This window comes from Hyperolius riggenbachi, chromosome 1 (genome assembly GCF_040937935.1).
Source record: "Hyperolius riggenbachi isolate aHypRig1 chromosome 1, aHypRig1.pri, whole genome shotgun sequence".
NCBI lineage: Eukaryota > Metazoa > Chordata > Amphibia > Anura > Hyperoliidae > Hyperolius > Hyperolius riggenbachi.
Window position 1 is genome coordinate 666,386,170 of NC_090646.1, and position 26,113 is coordinate 666,412,282.

Here is a 26,113-nt window from a genome sequence, read left to right on the forward strand (position 1 = left end):
TGGGGATGGATGAAACAGATTTATGCCTAAATATGTCCACACAGCATTCCCTGACCCTGGACATTACAGAGCTCATGTGTGTGGAGGTCTGTGGAACACTGAGGCTTCATGCTATACTGGAGTCATCACACCATGCACGTGACTGACATACATAGTTTTGTGCAGGTTAGCTGACACCAGGCGCTGATACAAGCGAAAGAACACAAAGAGCCGTTTCAGAGAAGCACTAAACAACTTCAATGCTGTGAGCTGGGGGACAATCCAGCAGGAGAGCAGCGTGTGGGCAGAGCAGGGAGTATATAAGGGCCATTTCCCTCCTGCCAGTGACCACAGCCGACACACAGCAGCACAGGGGCTCCTCCGGCAACATGGGGAAGGTAGGAACATAGATAGGGGATGATGTTTTCATGAAAACCCACAACCAACGCCCCCCCTCCTCCCCCTCTACAATTACTTTTTTTCCTGGGCGGAAGAGCATGAGTGATTGTGAAAATGCTGCTGCTGGAATCGGGAGGGTTTGTACCCCTCCATCCCACTCTAGTGCATCAGGGGGAGGAGAGTGGGTGGGGCAAGTGCCTGCTTGCGCCCTGTAGCTCCACCTCCTTGCACTTGCGCCAGAATAATATCGTTATTATATATTAAGAGACTCTGTGCTGTAAAAAAAAGCACTCTGGGTGATACTTACGTCGGGAGGGGGAAGCCCCAGGGTCCCAATGAGGCTTCCCCCTCCCCTGTAGCTGCAGGGAATCTAGCACTGGCTCCCCCGAATCCTCCTCTGACAAGCTTGACAAGAGAGGATTTCTTTACCTCCCCGGGATCTAGCAAGACATGCAGGAGATATGCAAGAAAATGCCAAAGTCGGACATAGTCCAACATGGGAGTGGAAAGGGTTAATGCATATTGTTTGAAACGTATCATAATTTGCAATGCAGAAAGTGTATCATCTTTTATCATTAGCTGGCTGAGGGTGTTTTAGTGCTGACTTCCTGTGTGGATGTCAGATGCAGCTTGGTTAGACTGGAATAGCAGTCTATAAAACGCCAAGACTCCCTCCCAGTATCCCCTCATCACCCGTACGATGTGGTCAGGGAGGATGTGGGAGGAGGCACCAGCCAGCCTTCTCCTGTGAAGACAGATCAGGCTCCACCCACAGGAGGGAGCAGAGGGAGGATGCGGGCAAGGCAAGGTGATGGATCTGTGTACAGGAAGTAAATGACCACTCTGTGCCTGTGCTCTGTACACACCTCTCTTTCTTCGGAATCCTGGAGGGAGGAGTCGCCCAACAATAATAAAACAATTTTAACCTCCTTAGCGGTAATCCCGAGTCATGCTCATGATGGAAATCTGCAGCTCAGAGCGGTAATCCCGTGCCCGAGTGAGTTATATGCAGGAGCTGCTGCAGATCAGTATGGTTTATTTTTTATCTTGTTTTTAGGGTCTTAAAGAGACACTGAAGTCTCTAAAAAATCCTCTTTTAATTACAAAATCATGTTTAACATTATTGCCCTACCTAAACTGACGCACCCCCGCCGCTGTAATTTAACTAAATCCCCCAAACTTTTCAGGGGGCAATCCGGGCAGCGCTTCCATGAGAGGCAGAGCTATGGGCTGCAGCTCTGCCTCTCAGCGCGTCTGTCAGCACGTATCTCCGCCTCTCCCCGCCCCTCTCAGTCTTCCTTTACTGAGAGGGGCGGGGGAGAGGCGGAGATACACGCTGATAGATGCAAATGGAGGCAAGGCTGAAGCTCATAGCTCTGCATCACACGGAAGCGCTTAGGGCAGCAAAATCCACGACCAAGAAAGTCGTGGATTTTGCGGGAAAGAGGAAGGGGGGAGTTGGGGGGGGGGGGGTTTAAATAGATTGCAGCCACAGGGATGCGGCGGTTTAAGTAGGGCAATAATGTTAAACACAGACTTTAGTGTCTCTTTAAAGCTTGTGAAAAAACTGCAGAGCTTTTATGCCCTAAATCTGGAAATAATCGTAAAGCCAGGGAGGTTACAAAGTTTAATAAGGAGAGGCAGTGGTTGGCTAACCATGTAACCCTTTAAACGCTGTTTTACTAAAAAAAAACATTGTGCTAGTAAATTATATGCTGTAAATAATCTTTTAGAGCAAAGAAGAAATTCTGGGTTATATTCCACTTTAAACATAAAATAAAACTGGAATATCTTAAAAAGTCATTTTTAGGCAGGGCCGGGCCGAGGCATAGGCTGGAGAGGCTCCAGCCTCAGGGCGCAGTGTAGGAGGGGGCGCATAATTCATTCAGTTGTCATTCCTAATTGTGTTAGAAGCAGAAAGAAATAAGAAAAGGGGATACATAGCAGTGACTGCAAGCCAGATAACTAGATATTAAGGTGTTGGGGAGGTTGTGGGCCCTGTGGCACCTCTTAGTCTAATAGCAATCAGTGTGTGATGGCTGGGGTGGAGGGATGGAGGGGCGCACTTTGGTGTCTCAGCCTTGGGTGCTGGAGGACCTTGTCCCTGCTCTGTTTTTAGGAGAAGGAAGATAGATACAATCGTTTTTTTTATTATTTTTATTTTCGCCTTGGGTGTCCTTTAAAAGTTAGTAAATTAGTAGCTGCAGGCATGATGTGTAGAGCCCACTGTTATTGATGTCCTTAGTTGAGGTTGCAGCATTTGACTGCCATAGCAAACAGCATGATTCATAAATAATCCAACAATCTGCACCATATCACAATATGAGCCCAGACGGGAGTTACAAATATTTGACACCAAGCAGCAAATATGTTTTGAAAAAAACAAGCTCAAGTTTGCTAGATAACTTACTGCATGTCCTTCTGTGTTGCCTAACTTTCTTTAACCAGTCCAGAATGGCATTTCTTAGGCTGTGAGCTTGGTTGCTACTCTGGGACTTCTGTGTGCCTCTCAGCAAAGAGCTTTCTTGTGCCTGGAGTGATGTCCATCGCTGTAGTCCAAAGGTTTGAGTGGCTGAATTAATTCTACCTCCTTCATTCCACAGATAATTTTCTACGAGGACAAGAACTTCCAGGGCCGATCCTACGAGTGTAGCTCTGATTGCCAGGACCTGTCCTCCTACTTCAAACGCTGCAACTCCATCCGGGTGCACAATGGGAACTGGATCCTGTATGAGAAACCCAACTACAGAGGCCACCAGTACTACCTCCATAGAGGAGACTATCCTGAATTCAAGCAGTGGATGGGCTACAATGACTCCATCAAGTCTTGTCGTCTGAGTCCTCAGGTAATAAACTACTGTCTCTAGTTTGACCGCAAAGGATAGATAAAAAAGGGTCAATAGTTCATGTAGTTTAGCTCTCTTAGACTCGGAAAAGACTGTGTCATTGAGCAAAACAATACATCTTCTTACTATTATTACTGTAAACATAACAGAAAACGATGTGATATCTAAAAAAGGTTGTTTTTAGGAATGGGGGTTGAACACAATTGTTTATCTCATCACTTTATTTTCACTTAAAGTTTATTTTAAGTGAACTATTTGTTCGGACTGCATATTTGAACTGAAGTAGTTTTGTGTTCTAATGACAAAACATTTATTAATACAATGCCTTAAGGTGTTCTGGTGAATCTTTTTTGTTCGGATGCAGTCCAATCAGTAAAATATGTGCTTATGTTTATCACCTATAATTACAGTAACTTAGGTGATGTTTTAATTGTCACTTTATGATCATTTACCTTTTATGTTTTGCAGCACAATGGTTCCTTCCGAATCAGGCTCAGTGACAAAGAGGACTTCAGAGGCCACATGGTTAACTTTTCTGAAGATTGTCCTAATGTCCACGACAGATTTGGCTTCCATGACATTCACTCTGCTGATGTCCAAGATGGCTACTGGATGTTCTACGAGGAGCCCAACTATAGGGGGCGCCAGTATTACCTGAGACCCGGAGAGTACAGGAGCTACACTGACTGGGGAGCCATAAACCCAAAAACTGGCTCCTTTAGACGTGTCCATTATTTCTTCTAAAACTTTTTTGCCTTACAATAAATGTAAAGAAAAAATGGATTTTGTGTTTTTTGTTTTTTTTTGTTTTTTTACCTAAAATTTTAGGGCCACACAGTTATTAAGGCCCAACTGAATACAGCATTGATCAAGGCTAATTTAAACTGAAGAGTGAATATACACAGTGTATTAAAACAAAGTGGTGGACATAATTGCGTAATGGTTGAGGGCTCTGCCTCTGACACAGGAGACCTGGATTCAAATCTCGGCTCTTCCTATTCAGTAAGCCAGCACATACTCAGTAAGGAGTCATTGGGCAAGACAGAATGCTACTGCCTACTGAGTGTGCTCTAGTGGCTGCCTCGCTAGCGTTTTGAGTCTCACATGCGAAAAGAGTGAGTGTGTTATCCTCTATGCCACCCACTTGCTTTCTCATGTCAAATATGCATGCCAATGCACTATGCCAAGGCTCCTGCCCTCTGTTGATTTAACTGGATGGTGGGTCATTAAGAAATTAGACTCTCAAAGTAGGAAAAATATGACAACAGAATTGGCAAGAATTACAGTAGAAAACATGTAGTTGGTGGTGGCGGCAAAGGGGCGGAGCCAGAGGCAGTGATGAGGGCAGAGCACAGAAATAGTTTGCACATTTGTTTCTTTAGCTGCAGAGTTTACCACCCACCTCATCCATTTTCAGGACTCTGCAAAACAGATTGGTGGAATGGGTGTTTTTTTTCAGTCACTGTTCTGACCCACCCTGCCTGAGCCCTGGATTGTAGATCACAGGAAGTGACATTTCAAGACTTTCCTTTCTGAACAGGAAGCCAGCTTACTGCAAGGCTGCAGCTACAGATAAGCATGAAAGTGCAGTGGCAAAAATAATACTTCTAGCATGAAATAAAGAACATGTGAGCTTTCAGAAATTAACAACTTCTAGTTTGTATTCAAGAGGGACAATAAAGGAAATCTTATGTTTAATGGGGAACAAAGGAATTCCCTCCTGCGCTATCTGACATGACTTAAAAATCTGTACAGTAACTGGTACCTGATATGTCTGCAGATTAGTTGCTCAGACCTTGAGTGTGCAGTTCACCAAACAGTATAATACTGCCCTGTTTGCAGACAAGTATGTTGTGTTCTCGGTTCATGTACCAGAGGTGTCTGTGCTAGCTTAACAGGCAGTGACACCCCTTCCCAAGTAGTTAAAGGGGCACTATGGCGAAAAATTGTAACATATAAATTATGTGCAAACATAAACAAATAAGAACTAAGTTTTTTCCATAAATAAATGAGCCATAAATTACTTTTCTCCTATGTTGCTGTCACTTACAGTAGGTAGTAGAAATCTGACAGAAGTAACAGGTTTTGTACTAGTCCATCTCTTCATAGGGGATTCTCAGCTAGGCTTTTATTCTTTATAAAGATATCGCCTAAAAAGGATTTAAACAATGATGTTGGCCAGCTTCCCTGCTTGCTACACAGTTTTTTGGCAGTTGGACAAAGCAACTGCCATTCACTAAGTGCTTTTGAAAATAAATAAATCCCTGAGAATCCCCTATGAAGAGATGAACTAGTCCAAAACCTGTCACTTCTGTCAGATTTCTACTACCTACTGTAAGTGCCAGCAACATAGGAAAAAAGTAATTTATGGCTCATTTTACTCTGGAAAAAATGTACTTCTTATTTGTATGTTTGCACATATTTTACATTTTACAATTTTTCGTCTTAGTGCCCCTTAAAACATTTTCAACTTTTTTGAAATAAGTAAGAGTTACATCTTTAAGACACACCCCTGTTACACCTCTATCCACACCCCCAACCAAACCTTGGCCCACCCATGTCACGCATAACGCTGATAACTTATATGCATATGACTCTGCTGTATTAACATGTGAAAAAAATACAAATATTCAGTCAAGAAAGAGACAAATGAGGAAGTAAGAGGGACAGAGGGATCTGGTATTCAAAGAGGGCCTGTCCCACCTAAAAAAAGGGACAATTGGATGCTATATATGTAGTATTTGAATTGAGCCAGGGATCAAACCAACAGATTTAATAATTTATGAAAGAGATGGCATGGTGTGAAATCGCAATGCTGGCTAGGATTCCAATGATGCAAGTTCTTTGGATCTCCCAAAAGAGAGCATCCTTGTCCTTGTACAATAAAAGTCCACCTTTTTGCAGAAAAAGGGCTAAATTGCGCTTCCTCAGCAATGAGTCTATTACTGCTGCTATTGCCATCTTGTGGATTTTTTGTATACTGCAGTTTTCAGAGCTATTATACAATACGAGCAAGAACTTGTGAATCAGGATGATACAATTTAATGGCTAACTTAGAAACCAATAAATGGTATCATCCTGATTCAAAAGTTCTTACTTTTACTGATAGCTAACATGGTACAATACCCTACTGCTACTATTATACAGTACAGTAAATACATTTTCTGGAAGTCACAGTATTATTATTGTATTATTATTGATTTATAAAGCACTAACATATTCCGTGGCGCTGTACAAAGTAAGAAAGAAACATGGGGTACGTAATAATACAGACAATGGTGTACATCAATATACAAGATACATAATTAGTGAGAAAATACAAAAAAATATACAAAATACAGAATACGAAATACAGAAGTGGTAATGACAGTGATAAAAGTAACATGATAAATAAAATGTAAAATGATTTCCAAGACACAAAAGGGGGAGAGAGCCCTGCCCTTGTGATCTTATAATCTAAAGGGAATGGAGGGGGGGGGAGGGGCAAACAAGACTCAATTCCTGGGAGCAAGACAAGCATATTTATAACCCATACAATTCATACAAAATCCCTGACTGAGCATTCAGTCTGGCTTTGCTCAAGAATCATTATAGCTAAATCATTATAGCAGAGCCAGAAGGGGGCAGGCGTGGGCTTAAAAAGACAGCACAGAAGACAGACTCAGCTATAATGATTCCTGAGCAAAGCCAGACTGAATGCTCAGTCTGGGATTTTATCAGGGCTGATAACAAGCAGGCTGTGCAGTGCAGAATGAAACAGAAAGCAAGGTAGGTGTTTTCTCTAATGTTCCCACTGATATATATGGTAAAATACATGAGGGTGCTTTGTCTCTGGTTCCCTTTAAATTTGAGACTTTCACCCATTGGGATGTAAAGAACATGCCATGGGCAAGAGAGCAGATTTATCAAAGCAGTTGCTGACTCTGTATTCTGTTTTTCTATCCATTTCAAGGGGGCCCAGAGCTATAAGGGGGCCCAACTACTACTTCTCTGCCTCCAATAAAGGGGCCCATGCTTCAGATCAGGTGATTTGTGGCTACACAGGTTATGGGTTTGAAGATTCTGATGGCCACACTTTTATTATGACCCTTGTGAGATGAGCCCCAGGCTGTGAAGATCACCAGGGGGGGGGGGGTAAGGGTGTGAAAATTAGGTGGGGCCCCATCGAACTTTTGCTGGGGGCCCCCATAATTTGCAGTTATGCCCCTTCACATTTCCTACCCATTTAACCATAGCGTAAAGGAAGTAGTAATCTCATGTTCTGAATGTAAGTTCACTACTTACATAATAAGATGACTTTTGCATGAATTTTATAGAACGTTTCCTATTCTTAAAGGACAGAAAGAAAGCAAAGTATCTTTATAATGCCATCCTGAATGCACAGTTCATTCATCAGTACAACAAAGTCGGAACTAGAATCCTCTTATTATTCTTTAGATACGTAGAATGGGGTAACATCTGTTGGGTTCTTACTTTCATCTACTTCCTGTTAACCCTTTCCAATGTCGTGATTACCCACAACCCCAAGCACTTAGCTACATGTAACGATTGGGTGCTGCAACTCAGACGTCTGATTATTTGTGATCTGCAGAATCACCAATAATACAGACGCTATAACTGATTAAGTGTGCAGGTCAGCTGACGTGCCTTCTTCCAGCATAAAGGTCCTGTCTCTGCGCGCGCCCAAGCAAGAGACAATGCCGTTCCCGGCGTGCTGGACGCCGCCTGGATGAATAAGGCCTGTGAACAGGGAACAAAGGCGGCTGCAGGTATAGCATGCGTATCCGCAGCCGCCAAGTTTTCGGATGTTACAGTACCCCCCCCCCCCCCCCCCTCTAGGTGTGGACTCCGGACACGATCCATTCTGCGTGACAAGCCACAAATCCTGGGACCTCTGCCCGATTTTATCTGTCCCCACAGATCCAGGGAGGGAGGGAGAGGAATGTCCCTGTATAAGTGAATCAAAACACAAACTAGAGGAAGTTCTGGACTCTCTTAATCTCGCTGGCAGAGCCCAAACTATATCCCCTGGAATGAACTCCTATTCCTCAGGCTGTTTTATGTTGTCTAAAGAAGAGCTTATAGATGACGTCTGTTCAACCTGAAAATTAACAGCTGCAAGAACAATTTTTTCGGGAAGAATACTGACTGGAGTGGTAGTCTGCACTGATTCAGGCTCAAAGCATCTAGACAATGCGTCTGCTTTTGTGTTTTTGCTACCTGGTCTGTAGGTAATAATGAACCTAAACGTGTGAAAAAAAGGGACCACCGAGCCTGTCTAGGAGTAAGACGCTTGGCGGTTTCAATATACTCTAAATTTTTATGGTCCGTATATACTGTTATCGTGTGCTCAGCCCCCTCCACCCAATGTCGCCACTCTTCAAATGCAAGTTTAACGGCCAGAAGCTCGCGATTTCCAATGTCATAATTCCTCTCAGCAGGAGAGAACTTTTTAGAAAAATAAGCGCAAGGATGCAACCTGCCTTGCAAGCCAGAATGCTGAGACAACACAGCCCCTACTCCAATCTCTGAAGCGTCTACCTCAACAATAAAGGGTAGGGACACTTCTACATGTCTCAAGATGGGGGCAGAACAAAACACATTTTTGAGAGATGAAAAGGCGGCCGAGGCCTCTGCCGACCAGTTGTAAGTATCTGCACCCTTCTTGGTGAGTTCCGTCAGAGGTGAGACTACAGAAGAAAAGCCTTTTATAAATCTTCTGTAGTAATTGGCGAAGCCAAGGAATCGCTGGAGCGCCTTTAAGCCCACCGGTCGAGGCCACTCCAATACTGCAGACACCTTTTTGGGGTCCATGGACAACCCTGCAGTGGAAATCACATACCCCAAAAAGGGAACCTCCGAAACCTCAAAAAGGCACTTTTCTATCTTGGCAAACAATGAGTTCTGCCGTAGCTTCCTCAAAACATATCGCAAGTGTTTTCTATGTTCGGTCAGAAAAAATAAGGATATCATCCAGGTAAACAAGGACAAATTTCCCCAAAACCTCCCTGAACACCTCATTAATCAATTCCTGGAAGACGGTGGTTGCGTTGCACAAGCCGAAGGGCATAACGAGATACTCGTAGTGCCCGTCGGGCGTGTTCAACGCCGTTTTCCACTCGTCACCTTCTCTTATACGGATCAGGTTGTATGCCCCCCTGAGATCGAGTTTAGTAAACACCCCAGCCTTAGTAACCTCGGAGAATAAATCATCGATTAGGGGTAGAGGATAACAATTTTTTACTGTAATCTTATTCAGACCCCTGTAATCGATACACGGCCTGAGGCCACCATCCTTCTTCTTCACAAAGAAGAAACCTGCCCCGGCCAGGGACCTAGAAGGGCGGATGAAACCTTTGGCCAATTTGTCCATGATATATTCCTGCATAGCCAGTTTTTCTGGCCTAGACAAATTATATAGATGACCCCTAGGAGGCATACAACCCGATCTTAAATCTATTGGGCAATCGAAGCTTCGATGGGGTGGAAGCTTGTCTGCAGCCCGGGGACAAAATACGCAGAATACTGTCCAGGCAAACCCTCTACCTGAAGTTTCGCGGCGCATACCGTGACTTTCCCCAAACAATGCTGCTGACAAAAAGAGGACCAACTTAATAATTGTCTGGAACTCCAGTCAATCTGAGGTGAATGCTTCTGAAGCCAAGGCATACCAAGAATCACTGAGGAGGTCGCCATTTTGAGAACAAGAAACTGAATTTGTTCTCTATGGAGAATTCCAAAATGACATGACAAGACAGGAGTCTGCAAGAGAGATTGTTTTCCCTGCAGTGGTGAGTCATCCACTGCAGTAAGAACAACCTGCTGTCCTAACGACTGGAGAGGAAGACCGAGCTGTACTGCAAAATCATAATCCATAAAATTGGCTGCTGAACCTGAGCCTATGAATGCCTGTGTATCCTGGACCTGATCTTCCCAGGTAATTGTGCACGGAAGGAGCAACCTACAATCTCCTATCGGAACGGCTGAATCGCCTACGGTGGTACCACCAACCACCAGAGAGTGATGTAAAGTGTCCGTCTCCTTGAGACAATTTTGCCCCCGCTGATCTGTCTCCGGCGAAGGAAAACAGGATCCTGAACGAGAGCTCCCATCTCCCTCAGACAACTGAAATAAATCAATTTCTCTCGAGTTATCCTGAAAAAGCGAAGGACCTGGTCTAGCTTTCCTAATAATCTTACCCCGAGTCCCTCTCTGATATCGAACTCGGCGATCAATTTTAATAGCCAAAGATATTGCCTCGTCGAGAGACCTAGGTTCGGGGTGACCTAACATCAAATCGGCCATTGCGTCAGATAGTCCTGATAAAAAAACAATCAAGTAAAGCATATTGCTCCCATCTAGTCGTCACCGCCCACCTTCTAAACTCTGCTGCATATACCTCTGCAGTATTATGACCTTGTCTGAGGGCCTTAAGCTTCCTCTCTGACGTTATAGCTAAATCGGGATCATTATATATAACTGCCATAGCTTCAAAGAAACCCTGCACAGAAACCAAAGCTTCATGGTTATCTGAAAGACTATAGGCCCATGCCTGTGAGTCTCCTGATAATAAGGTTTTTAACAAAATGACCCTCTGGCTCTCCGACCCTGAAGCCATGGGACAAACTTCAAAATATGAAAAGCATCGATTTTTAAAATTTTTAAAATTGGACCTATGCCCAGAAAATTTCTCTGGAAGAGGTAGTCTGGGCTCCAGAACAAGAGGAGATGACACTGGTATAGTATGTGTTGGAATGTCTTGTAAAGCTTCAGATAGTTGGAAAATCTGAGTCTGTTGAGTACTAACTGTAAGAGACAGTCGGTCAATAACTGTGATCAAGACTTCCACATGACCAGCCAGTGTATCCATGATATCTGGTCTGCTGTTCTGTAACGATTGGGTGCTGCAACTCAGACGTCTGATTATTTGTGATCTGCAGAATCACCAATAATACAGACGCTATTCCTGATCATGTGGTAATCTGCAGTATCACCAATAATACCAGTATAGCTAACAGAGAGTAAGGTGTGGTGTTTTGGTGCAACAGTATAGACTTCTCCAGAGGAGCTGGAGGGTCTACCAACACAAGTAACAATAGGCCTTTACCAGAGGGGCTGGCAAGATACTATCAGTCACTAAAGCTATATAAATAGGTCGGAACCTCACCAGAGGGGCTGGTAGGTTCTAATAGCTAAGAGCACCTCACCAGTGGCAAGGGCCCACTGGTGCGTAGAGTAGTCAGACAGGCTAGGTTCAATAACAGGCAGGCAGAGATAGTACCAAATCGGCAGGCGAGAAAGTAGTTAATATCAGGCAGAGGTTTAGCAACTAAGTCAGAAAGGCAGAGATACAGAATCGTATAGAAATAGCAAGGTCAGAGAGTAGCCAGAATTATACACCGGTTATCAGAATACAATGTAATAATAACTAACTATAGATAGATGTATATCGCAAACACTGCATATACATCTATCATCAACAGGAACCTCACTAGGTCTGAGCACTAACACGAGTGTATTCGCAACAGCAGACGAGTTGCCAATGATCAGTGAAGGCTTAAGAAGCCGAGGAGAGCCCAGCACCACGCCCCCTAGCAATCAGCCAATCCGAGCGGCGCGAGTCACTCCTGACGTCAGCCGACCGGCAGGTCAGCTGACGCGCCTTCTTCCAGCATAAAGGTCCTGTCTCCGCGCGCGCCCGCGCGACACAGGGACCTTATGAGCAAGAGACAATGCCGTTCCCGGCATGCTGGACGCCGCCGGGATGAATAAGGCCTGTGAACAGGGAACAAAGGCGGGTATAGCATGCGTATTCGCAGCCGCCAAGTTTACGGATGTTACACTACAGCACGATAACCTTTATGGGGGGAAAAAATCTTCATTTGAAATTATGTGAATCCTAAAAAAACAAAACAAAAAAAACCCTGAAGGTTTCACTTCTGCAGAAGCCACTGAAAGGGTTAAGCCTTGGTGTTTACTATATGTAGAGCGGCCCAGGCAGAGCTCCTTCAGGCTATTCACAGTTGCTGATAAGAACTAATTAGAGAGGTTTATCTACCTAAACAAAAACAGAACAACACAGAGATGTGATTTGTATTTGTTTTTTGATTTTTTTTTTTAGCAACTAGGGGGTTGACTGACTCACAAAGTAACAAAGCTTATTTATTTTTCACTTTAACTAGAAAGGTAGCCATACATCCAGCAATTCTGCATCGAGCGATTAATTGATGGACTTTATTGGTCGATCAACTACAGTGTGGTTGATCCAAAGTCGATCCACAAGTGGCCCGTATGCTACAAGCAATATCCTAAGCAATTCACCTTCACTAATTGATCTCAACTATGCTCTGAATCTAAAAATTAATATTGGTCAATTGCAATAAAAAAAGTAGATGATTCCTTTGCAGTTGACCAATATCTTCCATCCTGCTCGATCGCCAAGTCAACACGATTCACCCAGACATCGGTCATATATTGTCAATCAGCATACTAAAACACACTCTGTTTTCTCTCAATTCAATAAAATTATTGAATCGCTTAGTCGATCCAGTTTTCACACGCTAGATCAGGGGTGCCCACACTTTTTTGGCTTGTGAGCTACTTTAAAAATTAGTAAGTCAAAATGATCTACCTATGTACAATTTTAGAAACACACGGGTATATACAGAAAATGTAGTGCTGTTGGGATCTACCATGAAGTCCTTTGCGATCTACACAATGGGCACCACTGCACTAGGGGGCTTGATTCACTAACCGGCGCTAAGTCGGTTAGTGTGCCCTAATGCTTTGTGTGTGCAAACCAGGGCGTTAGGTGGTTTGTGCCTACATGCTAAGTATAGCGCCGATCAGTGCGCGCAGCACACATCGCGGGTAATAGTGCGCGGTGCAACAAAAACGGTGCATCGGGTGCCCCTAAAGCAGCGCATTGATGCGCCATTTTCGTCACACCCAGTGCGACGTTTACAGAGCAGCGGATGCAACGTTATCGTTGCACTGCGCACTAATACAGGCGCATTCCACACAACGAGAATCACAACGCAATCACGCCCAAAGCACTGCATGATGCAAATGTGTGATTTATTCAAATGAATGATCCCATAGGGATATGTTAGCTGCAGCGCTTTGCTGATTCGCTGAAAAGCGTTCAGGTGTGAACCTGCCCTGAAGCTAATGCCAAGGTAAACTAATAAGGAGATAAGGAGAGATAAATCATGAGTTATAGGAGTACTGTAACCCCTCTTCCCCCCAAAAAAGAGTTTAACATACCTTGAGCTATTACCGGCCCCCCGCAGACAGCAGACATCCTGCCCCGTGCCGGTACAAAACAATGCTCCAGTCCCTCCTTTAAGTTACATAAGGAGACTAACAAAAGGACAAAAGAAAAATGCTAAATGTCACCAAATCCAGCTCTCAAATCAACATTTGGCCTCAATTCACTAAGCCTAACTCCTGTCTTTAATAACTCTTCTGAGCTGTTTTACAGTTATCACCATGGTGATATAATTGTGATAACTGTAAAACAGCTCTGAAGAGTTATTAAAGATGGGAGTTAAGCTTAGTGAATTGAGGCCAATATTGTGACTAATAGCTACTTGAACACACTTCCATTAACAGACAGATCCAATAACATTCAGTCCATTATTTTGTCTGACCAAACCAGGCTGGCTGCTCTGTCACCGGTAAATTTCTATTCTTCAACAGAATATGATTATTTATTCCAGTGATACAATGAGGGCAGCCATGTTCTGTTTGTCACATTGTCACAGGCTGAGGGCTGGAGATGCTATCAGCTTGCCTGTGTGTAAATTCAGTCCCCTCTCCTCCTCCCCTCTGCCTCTGAAATCTCTGGCTAGTAACCTCCTCCTCCTCCTGCCCAGACTGAGCTCCCATAAGCCCTTGCTACAGTGCCAAGGCACAAAAAGAGCTGTGGGTGAGGCTTTTTTAGTTTATAGGGAATTAGAGTATTAAAACAAAACAAGTATTTGGCTTGAGGAATGACCTATAAACTATATGAAAGGAACACAATTATGCAATGAGTAAAAGTTTATCTTGGATCCACTTTAATGTGGCATATAGGCATGCAAGATACACTTGCCATATGGAGGTTGGAGTGAGCGCATCTCAGGGATCGGTTTTCAGAGCCCTCAGTCACACTGGATGCGGCTGTGTCAGCGGCGCCCGCTCTAAAAGCCGTTCCCTGACACGCGCTCCCTCTCCACCCTCCATATGGTAGGTGTATCCCTTATGCGTCTATGCAACATTAAAGGACAACTAAAGTGAGAGCTATATGGAGGCTGCCATATTTATTTCCTTTTAAGCAATACCAGTTGCCTGGCAGTCCTGCTGATCCTCTGCCTCTAATACTTTTATATAGCCCCTGAACAAGCATGCAGCAGATCAGATGTCTCTGACATTATTGTGAGATCTGACAAGATTAGCTGCATGCTTGTTTCTGGTGTGATTCAGACACTTCTGCAGGCAAATAGATCAGCAGGGCTGCCAGGCAACTGGTATTGCTTAGAAGGAAATAAATATGGCAGCTTCCATATAACTCTCACTTTAGTTGTCCTTTAAAGAGGAACTCCAGTGAAAATAATTTAATAAAAAAAAGTGCTTCATTTTTACAATAATTATGTATACATGATTTAGTCAGTGTTTGCTCATTGTAAAATGTTTCCTCTCCCAGATTCACATTCTGACATTTATTACATGGTGACATTGTTACTGTGGGCAGGTTATTTAGCTGTTTATAGCTGTTAGACAGCTATAAACAGCCATTTCCTGTCTGTGAACATTGTTACATTGTGGCAGTTTGCCAGGAGTACCACGGTATTCAGAGCCTCTTGTAGGAGGGGTTTCAGCACAAAATTAGTTACACAGCGCCCCCTGATGGTCTGTTTGTGAAAATCATTCTATTTCTCATGTAAAAGGGGGTATAAGCTACTGATTGGGATAAAGTTCAATTCTTGGTTGGAGTTTCTCTTTAAAGTCTTTTACCTCGCCATGGCGGTGCAATATATCTTTTTGTGTCTCCTTCTTTAGATAAGCAGAGGCTAAATCATGAGCTGAGGCTAGGAGCACGCTAAGCAGAATCACCTGCACTGTGGAAAACTAATGCATTTTTACACATAATGAAAGTCTATGGGTCTCAAAAAAAAACAACTGTATATCTCTGCATTTCCAATGTGCGTTTTTTTTGTAGCATATTTCTGTGAAAGGCATCTGAATCGCACATAATGTATTTCAATGGTGAAGCAGAAGAAGTGTTTTACTGGGGTTTTTCATAACTGTGTTTTGTATTTTGTATAAAATAAATATGATACGTCTTTTTGGAAAAATGGAAGATACTAATAAAATGCAAAAGCAGCAAAAACACATGAAAAACGCAAACATATACAATAAGGCACATGAAACAGCAGAAATGCACAATGCAGACAAATCATGGCTTTCTGTACAGCCAAGGTTGCTACCAGCATGAACTATTTAAAGAGAACCCAAGGTGGGTTCAAAGACCCCCCAAAAAGTAAGCTACCTGATCCGCAGGGCTGAGCAAATCAGGTAGCCGCAAAAACCGCAGCTCCCCGCCGCTCCTGTGAGCCACAATAGCCCACTTTCACTTGCGTGACCTCTGGGTCACGACGCTGCACTGTGAGACTGTGTGTCTCTCATCCAGCGTGCAGGGAGGCGGGGGAGCAGCAGGAGGTGTGGCCAGGGGAGAGAGCTGCCCAATGGCAGGTCAGGAAGCCCTGTAAGAACGCCCCTGGCGGGTGTTTTAAACAAGGAATTCCTCTCCCCTCTGTTTACATCCGAGTTAGTGACAAATCTTGTCGCTAAACTCGGGGGGCTATAGCGCGGTGACGGAGGGGGTGGGGGGCAAAGTGCGGCATTTGGGGGACACAGAGCCATGTCATTAGGCAGAGGACATCTCTGTGTCCCATCTACCCCCTAAAGATCCACCTCGGGTTCTCTTTAAGGAGAGATAAACTGTGAGTAAGATAATTCAACAGAAAAGCTTTGTGAATCATCCCGTTTATATGTAATAAAGGGCAACTGAACTGAGAGGGGGATGGAGGCTGCCATATTTATTTCCTTATAAGAAATACCATGTGCCTGGTTATCCTATTGATCCTCTGATACTTTTATTCATAGTCCCTGAACAAGCATGCAGCAGATCAGGTGTTTCTGACATTATTGTCAGATCTGACAAGATTAGCTGCATACTTGTTTATGGTGTGATTCAGACACTACTGTAGCAAAATAGATCAGCAGGGCTGCCAGGCAACTTGTATTGTTTAAAAGTAAATAAATATGGTAGCCTCCATATTCTTCTCACGTCAGTTGTCCTTTAAAGAGAATGGGATCCGAAATCTAAATAAAAAAGTCAGATACTCACCTAAGGAGAGGGAGCCTCTGGGTCCCATACAGCATTCCCTCTCCTCTCCCGGTCCCCGCTGTTGCCCTAGCTCCCCCTTAGCGGTATTCGACCATTTCGGTCAAATACTGCTGTTTCCCCGCCAAAGGGAGGCTTCGGAAATGCTTCAGGAGTCCTCTCGAAGTCGGGCCGCTCAACACTGCGCATGCGCGAGCACCCTCTATGATGCACTCGCGTGCGCAGTATAAAGCCACCTGTCTTCGGGAGGACTCGGCTCCCGAAGACTTCCGAAGTCCTCTCAGCGGGGAATTTGTAACGGGGGAGCCAGTGCTGCACGGAGGGCACCGGGAGAGGAGAGGGGAGGCTCATAAGGACCGAGCCTTCCCTCTCCTTAGGTGAGTGTCTGACTTTTTTTTTTTAGGTGTGGATTCCCAATGGCTTTAACATAGCAATGCACATGTTAATCCGGTAATGCATGTAACGCTAATGGGTTGATGGCCGGAGCTTCCCCTGTGCTAGTAATGGTAAAATTGCAGCAGGCCCCCTTTAGCGGTGGGGCTTTTTGGCGTAGGGTGCAGCCAGTGGCGTTCTGTCAATTGGGCGCTAGGGGGCGTGGCGCACCGGGTGACAGCCCAGAGGGGGTGTCAAAATGGCCAGCCCAGGCTAGAGACAAGTCCATATCATGTTTGCCAACTGTCCAATGAAACTAAGTTGTCACTAATCGTACTGCTGAAAAGGGTGCCCATTAACACAATCTTGCACACAGCAGTACAGGCATTATGATCCCCGAGCGGCTAAAAGACAGAAGACGTTACAGGCATCCTCCCTCTCTTGTCTCTCTCGTCTCTCTCCCGCCCTCCAATCAGAGTAAGGCTCTTTTGCACAACAGGCAACTCTCCTGCCAATGAAAGAGAGGGAGACAGTGGAGTGATCCCGCCCATTCATCCTCTTGCAACTTTCATCTGTAGTTGTAGGAGAGTGTTAGTGCGTGTGAGCTCCATGAGGGTCCAGTATGGTGCTGTGGCAGTTAATCCTCTATCCTATCTAAATCTCCGGAGCAGGTATCCATCTAAAAACATAGGTTAGAAATAGGAGGGTAAGAGCTGCCTGCAGCCTGACACATACAGCTGGGGGAGGAATGGACCGAGTAGGAGATGTGGCTGCAAAACTCTGCACTTTATTACTTTGAGTTGGTGTGCAGTGTGCACAGGAGAGATAGCAGTGCTGGCTCAGTTACAGGCTGTCAGCATGCTGTGCACTGCTTGTCTCCTCTGTTTCCAAACTGAAAGAAAGTGCAGGGCTCTGATGGCAAATCACTCTCCACAGTCCGTCCCTCCCCCAGCTGGAAGAAGTCCTCTGTTAGCTGGGGTCTGTCTCCTGCACGGGGACTGAGCTGCCTCTTATCTGATTCCAACACATTAGGGACAGTTGGACACTCAGCATCCAGCGAGTGAGACTGAGAACTAATCTGTAATATCTGAGAAAGAAGGATTTCTCCCAGCATGTTTGTGACTGCCAGGAAATGGAGTGATAGTGTTGTGTTTTCCATGTGAAACTGAGGCTCAGAAGTGCATCCATCAGCCCTGGCTTCAAATCCTGTCACATGGCTAGTGCTAAACTAGTGGGAAGCCACTGGATCCTACAGAGGCTCTCATGTCCTCCTCCAGACCATGGCTGGCCACTGCTGTCCGGGCCCCTCTTGGAGTTTGTGTCCATGCTCCCTGTTGTGCACGTGAACAAGTACAGTCATGCCTGCGCAGTAAGCCAGAGCCGCTTGTCCACCACTGACTTAGTGCACTGGTGGCGATGCTGTATTTGCGCAGGCACAGTTCAGCCGTCCTCAGCGGAGAGTGTGGATGTGAACTTCAAGAGGGTCCCGGGCAGCTGTTGTGGTCAGGACGAGGACATGGGAAGCCTCTGCAAGATCCAGTGCTTTCCCTCTTATTTTTTATTCTTCTTTTTTACATCCCAACCTACCTCGGGTACATTTTAAGTAGCAACGATTTACCTTTTTGCTTGGATGCAGCGCTCTTGTAATATTCGGTGACATACAGTAGCATCTTTTTCAAGGGCATATATACCTAATGCCTAGCTAGACCTGCTGGAACACACAGAAGTCCAATTAATTATGCTGCTCCTGATGTGATGTCGCGTCAGTTCCTGTTAAATTTGGGATTGCCGCTCCCTCACCACCTCCTCCCCACTGTGTTGCAGTCTGGGAGGAGCCGCCACACTAAGCTGGAAGCAGTGATGTGTAGTGGATGCCCGCCCGCAGCCTGGCCTGGGATAGTAAAAAGAAAAACTGCAGCGGTGGCACTCGGCGGTGCCGAGGTGGTAACTTCACGCACTCAGTCTCTTAGCCGTAGCCAGCCACTTGTGTAGGCACGCAATGGAATTTGAGTGACCAGCCGCACCGCCAAGTACCACACTGCCACTATTCCACCATTTCCTTCTTCAACCTCAAATGCAGGCAGATTGGGCAGGTCGAGAGGCGAAAGGGGGACACTTGACCTTACTCAGTTAGCAGTGGCACTATCTGTCTGAGAGTACATAGTCATGTCACTGACTGTCCTCGGAGGAGCTCACAATCTAATCCCTGTCATAGTCTGCAGCACATTACAGAGTACATAGTCATGTCACTGACTGTCCTCAGAGGAGCTCACGATCTAATCCCTGTCATAGTCTGCAGCACATTACAGAGTACATAGTCATGTCACTGACTGTCCTCAGAGGAGCTCACGATCTAATCCCTGTCATAGTCTGCAGCACATTACAGAGTACATAGTCATGTCACTGAGTGTCCTCAGAGGAGCTCACAATCTAACCCTACCATAGTCATAGTCTAATGTCCTACCATATTATTATTATGTATTTATATAGCACTGACATCTTCTGCAGCACATTACAGAGTACATAGCCATGTCACTGACTGTCCCTCAGAGGAGCTCACAATCTAACCCTACCATAGTCATAGTCTAATGTCCTACCATATTATTATTATGCATTTATATAGCACTGACATCTTCTGCAGCACATTGCAGAGTACATAGCCATGTCACTGACTGTCCCTCAGAGGAGCTCACAATCTAACCCTACCATAGTCATAGTCTAATGTCCTACCATATTATTATTATGTATTTATATAGCACTGACATCTTCTGCAGCACTTTACAGAGTACATAGTCATGTCACTGACTGTCCTCAGAGGAGCTTACATTCTAATCCTACCGTAGTCTTAGTCTAACGGCCTACCATATTATTATGTATTTAGTCATGTCACTGACTGTCCTCAGAGGAGCTCACAATCTAATCCTTACCATAGGCATACGTCCTACCATATTCTTATGTATTTATATAGCACTCACATCTTCTGCAGCACGTTCCAGAGTATATAGTCATGGCACTGACTGTCCCCAGAGGAGCTGACAATCTAATATTTACCGTAGCGTAGTCATATGTCCTACCATATTCTTATTATGTATTTATATAGCACTGACATTCTTCAGAAGCACTTTCCAGAGTACATAGTCATGTCACTGACTGTCCCCAGAGGAGCTCACAATCAAATCCTATTATAGTCACATTCTAACATCCTACCATATTATTATGTATTTACAGTTTATAGCACTGACATCTTCTGCAGCACTTTCCAGAGTACATAGTCAGGTCGCTGGCTGTCCTCAGAGGAGCTCACAATATAATCCTACCATAGTCATAGTCTAATGTCCTACCATATTATTATTATGATGTATTTATATAGCACTGACATCTTCTGCAGCACTTTCCAGAGTACATAGTCATGTCGCTGGCTGTCCTCAGAGGAGCTCACAATATAATCCTACCATAGTCATAGTCTAATGTCCTACCATATTATTATTATGATGTATTTATATAGCACTGACATCTTCTGCAGCACTTTCCAGAGTACATAGTCATGTCACTGGCTGTCGTCAGAGGAGCTCACAATCAAATCCTACCATAGTCGCATTGTAACGTCCTACCATATTATTATTATGATGTATTTATATAGCACTGACATCTTCTGCTGCACTTTACAGAGTATATAGGCATGTCACAATCCTCAGAAGAGCTCACAATCGTATCCTAACACTTTCTAGCTGTCACGCTCACTACTTTGCCTTTTTTTTCCTTGGAGGGGGGGGGGGGGTGTGTCTGTGGATATCCAGCACCGGGTGTTAAATACCCTAGGTACGCCACTGGGTGCAGCATACGATGGCTCACCCTAGTGCCACACAAATTCGGGGGGGGGGGGGGGGGAGGGGGTTTACTGGTGGTCAGTGTTAAATACTATTCCCCCTCCGAGTCATCGCAACTTGGAGGGAGAAGTAATTTGGAGCCTTACAAAGCCGGATCCCCGAATTACCTGTGCCCGAGGCACGGATTCTAGCATGACAACCACAGCTGCGCTAAGCTTTGGGGCTACGCGGTGCAAAGCCGGCACTAAAAAGCCCTGCACACTGCAACTGTAGTGGACTTAAGAGCATCAGGCCCAAACTGTGTATAATAAATGTTATTCCATGTTATTTCACAAAAACAGCAAACGCTTTAAAAGGTACAGTAAAGTTTTACTCCCCGGGGGCTTCTTCCAGCCTCTAGAAGTCTATCAGGTCCCACACTGAAGTTCCGCTTCCGCTTCAGGCTGCAGCTGTCCTCTCCGTAACATCCCAACCCGTGGCTGGGTCTTGGTCTTCAGAGCATGCACATACCTGCCACTCACCTCTCGTGATCCTGCTCCCATTGTTGGGAGTGCTCTGAGGTTGTGCAGTTCACAAAGACTTGAAGATCACGAGAGGTGCGCACTGCACACGCGCATCTGCAGAAGACCATGACCCAGCCGCGGGTCGAATCTTACAGAGGGGTCGATGGAACTTTAGCATAAGACCTGATAGACTTCTAGGGGCTGGAAGAAGCCCCAGATGAGTATAACTTTTCTGTTCTAGGTTTGTCTCATGTATCAAGGTGAGTCATTAATAGAGATGGCCCGAACGGTTCGCCGGCGAACGGTTCCAGGTGAACTTTGGGTGGTTCGCCTTCGCCGGTGAAGGCGAACTTTCCCGGAAGTTTGGTTTTCCCCCATAGTGCACCATTAGGGTCAACTTTGACCCTCTACATCACAGTCAGCAGGCACATTGCAGCCAATCAGGCTACACTCACTCCTGGAGCCACTCCCCCCCTTATATAAGGCAGGCAGCGCCGGCCATTACACTCACTCGTGTGCCTGCAATAGTGAGAGAAGGGACAGCTGCTGACAGACTCCCATAGGGAAATATTAGTTAGGCTCTTGTAGGCTTGTTAGCTTGCTCCTGGCTGATTCTTATTGCTAAAATAGCACCCCACAACAGCTCTTTTGAGAGCTAATCTTTTACTTGTGATCTATTTTTTTTTCCTCTGTGTGTCCCACTGACACTTGTGTTGCATAGACAGCCTTGGTAATTCCTACGGTGTGTGTGCCACTGCAAGGCCCAGCACATTCAGTGACTACCTGTGTGTGTGACAGGCAGCTGCACATTGTAATACCCATCACTGCATATACCTACCTGTTGTGTTCAGTGAACCCACCTCATCACTGCATATACCTACCTGTTGTGTTGAGTGAACCCACCTCATCACTGCATATACCTACCTGTTGTGTTCAGTGAACCCACCTCATCACTGCATATACCTACCTGTTGTGTTCAGTGCACCCACCTACCTACGTGAGTGCACGCAGTGTGATATACCACTCCGTGCATACCTGTTAACTGCACCTTTGTGACTGCACATGGTATTAGTCAAATAAGTGCATACCTTTCACTTCATCCCCCCCCCCCCCGATATGGACACAACGGACAAAACAGGTAGAGGCAGAGATAGAGGCAGCCCCAGAGGAAGGCCATCCGGCAGGTCTGTGCAAGGTCATGTTGATGTGATTTTATGCGGCCCTGGCCTAAAGTACAGTGCTCAGAAGAAGGCACACTCATCACCTCCCAAGATTGTCAGGACGTGGTTGACTATTTAACACAGAACACCTCATCTTCCGCAGCCACCAGCGCTACTACAATCACCACATCCACTGCATTTGACACTTTGCAGGAGTTATTTGGTGGTGAAATCACTGATTCACAGCCACTACTGCTACAACAAGATGAAGGCGCTAAGCAAGTTACACCACCTCATATGTGTGAGTTAGGTGACACTATGGACATAATGTGTGAGGAGGAGGAGGATGATGTACCTGCTGTTGGTGCAGTTTTGGAGGTGTCTGAGACAAGTGAAGCTGGGCAGGATGATTATGATGATACAGATCCCCTCCGTGATCATTACCTTGCTGCGGTGAAGGGGCTTGCGTATCACAATGAAGCAATGACCGCCGGCTATATGAGTGTCTCGGGGGTTGGCACACCAAAGATAATAAGGTCGTTGCCTCATTGCGGACAGACCAAATTTGATCAGCTGGACAGTCACTGTTGTTCTATCATTGAGCTACCACAGCCCGGCGACCATATGGGCTTGAAAACCGCCACGGCCTACACTCTGGCCACGGTGCGCACCAGTCCAGCACGGCCGTCACTACACAAACAGCTGTTTGCGGTGCGTTACACAGTGAGTTTGGTGTGTCAGTGTGAAGCAGAACTCTAATTACACTCCCTGATTGATGTATACACATGCAAGATGTTTTAAAGCACGTTAGGCCTGCAATTTAGCAGTCAATGTGATTTCTGCCCTTAAAACACTGCTTTGCGTCAAATCCAGATTTTTCCCCGGGACTTTTGGCATGTATCCCACTCCGCCATGCCCCCCTCCAGGTGTTAGACCCCTTGAAACATCTTTTCCATCACTTTTGTGGCCAGCATAATTTTTTCTAGTCTTCCAAGTTCGCCTCCCCATTGAAGTCTATTGCGGTTCGCGAAAGTTTGCACGAACCTAAAATCAGAGGTTCGTGCCATCTCTAGTCATTAAAGGACAACTGAAATGAGAAGAATATGGAGGCTGCCATACTGATTTCCTTTAACCTCTTGAGGACCACAGGATTACACCCCCCTAGTGACCAGGACATTTTTCAGCACTCTGCAGCTTTAACAATTATTGCTCTGTCATACAACTTAGCAGCCAAATGAATCTTACCTCCTTTTCTTGCCACCAAAAAGAGCTTTCTATTGGTGACCTCCTAATGGCAGGGATGCCATTAGGAGGTCCTGTAGCTTTCACCCTCCCACCGCCAAACGGCGTAAGGCAGTCGGGAGTGGGTTAAACAATACCAGTTTCCTGGCAGCCGTGCTGATCTATTTTGGCTAATCTCGTCAGATCTGACAAAATTGTCAGAAACACCTGATCTGCTGCATGCTTGTTCAGGGGCTATGGCTAAAAGTAATAGAGGCAGAGGATCAGCAGGATAGCCAGACAACTGGTTTTGTTTAAAAGGAAATAAATATAGCAGCCTCCATGACCCTCTTGTTTTAATTGTCCCTTAAATAGAGAAATAGTAAATAGAAATGTCCTGTCTGTCTCATGATATTACAGATGTTGTTGTCTCGAGGTTTATAGAACACATATGTATCATGATATAAAGGTAATGCTGGTAACACCAGACACATACACAGACATGTCAGGCCAGTCATGTGACGCAGCACACACATGTATCATGATATAATGGCAATGCTGGTAACACCAGACACATACACAGACATGTCAGGGCAGTCATGTGACGCAGCACACACATGTATCATGATATAAAGGTAATGCTGGTAACACCAGACACATACATAGACATGTCAGGGCAGTCATGTGACGCAGCACACACATGTATCATGATATAAAGGTAATGCTGGTAACACCAGACACATACACAGACATGTCAGGGCAGTCATGTGACGCAGCACACACATGTATCATGATATAATGGCAATGCTGGTAACACCAGACACATACACAGACATGTCAGGGCAGTCATGTGACGCAGCACACACATGTATCATGATATAAAGGTAATGCTGGTAACACCAGACACATACATAGACATGTCAGGGCAGTCATGTGACGCAGCACACACATGTATCATGATATAAAGGTAATGCTGGTAACACCAGACACATACACAGACATGTCAGGCCAGTCATGTGACGCAGCACACACATGTATCATGATATAATGACAATGCTGGTAACACCAGACACATGCATAGACATGTCAGGGCAGTCATGTGACGCAGCACACACATGTATCATGATATAATGGCAATACTGGTAACACCAGACACATACACAGACATGTCAGGCCAGTCATGTGACGCAGCACACACATGTATCATGATATAAAGGTAATGCTGGTAACACCAGACACATGCATATACATGTCAGGGCAGTCATGTGACGCAGGACACACATGTATCATGATATAATGGTAATGCTGGTAACACCAGACACATACACAGACATGTCAGGGCAGTCATGTGACGCAGCACATACATGTATCATGATATAATGGCAATGCTGGTAACACCAGACACATGCATAGACATGTCAGGGCAGTCATGTGACGCAGCACACACATGTATCATGATATAATGGCAATACTGGTAACACCAGACACATACACAGACATGTCAGGCCAGTCATGTGACGCAGCACACACATGTATCATGATATAATGGCAATGCTGGTAACACCAGACACATACACAGACATGTCAGGGCAGTCATGTGACGCAGCACATACATGTATCATGATATAATGGTAATGCTGGTAACACCAGACACATACACAGACATGTCAGGGCAGTCATGTGACGCAGCACATACATGTATCATGATATAAAGGTAATGCTGGTAACACCAGACACATGCATATACATGTCAGGGCAGTCATGTGACGCAGCACACACATGTATCATGATATAATGGCAATACTGGTAACACCAGACACATACACAGACATGTCAGGCCAGTCATGTGACGCAGCACACACATGTATCATGATATAATGGCAATGCTGGTAACACCAGACACATACACAGACATGTCAGGGCAGTCATGTGACGCAGCACATACATGTATCATGATATAATGGTAATGCTGGTAACACCAGACACATACACAGACATGTCAGGGCAGTCATGTGACGCAGCACATACATGTATCATGATATAATGGTAATGCTGGTAACACCAGACACATACACAGACATGTCAGGCCAGTCATGTGACGCAGCACACACATGTATCATGATATAAAGGTAATGCTGGTAACACCAGACACATGCATAGACATGTCAGGGCAGTCATGTGACGCAGCACACACATGTATCATGATATAATGGCAATACTGGTAACACCAGACACCTACACAGACATGTCAGGGCAGTCATGTGATGCAGCACACACATGTATCATGATATAATGGCAATACTGGTAACACCAGACACATACACAGACATGTCAGGCCAGTCATGTGATGCAGCACACACATGTATCATGATATAAAGGTAATGCTGGTAACACCAGACACATGCATAGACATGTC

General features: G+C 45.1%; 2 protein-coding genes across 3 annotated transcripts in view; one reads left to right on the forward strand and one right to left on the reverse strand.

The window, feature by feature from the left end:
• The window catches only part of LOC137532399 (gamma-crystallin-3-like), a 198,810-nt gene that overhangs the window by 50,768 nt on the left and 121,929 nt on the right, over nucleotides 1–26,113 (reverse strand). The window lies entirely within an intron of this gene.
• Nucleotides 269–4,007, forward strand: LOC137561020 (gamma-crystallin-3-like). Its single transcript, XM_068272235.1, has 3 exons — nucleotides 269–377; nucleotides 2,982–3,224; nucleotides 3,693–4,007. The coding sequence occupies exons 1-3, from the start codon at nucleotides 369–371 to the stop codon at nucleotides 3,966–3,968; spliced, it is 528 nt and encodes a 175-aa protein (XP_068128336.1). The 5' UTR covers nucleotides 269–368; the 3' UTR covers nucleotides 3,969–4,007.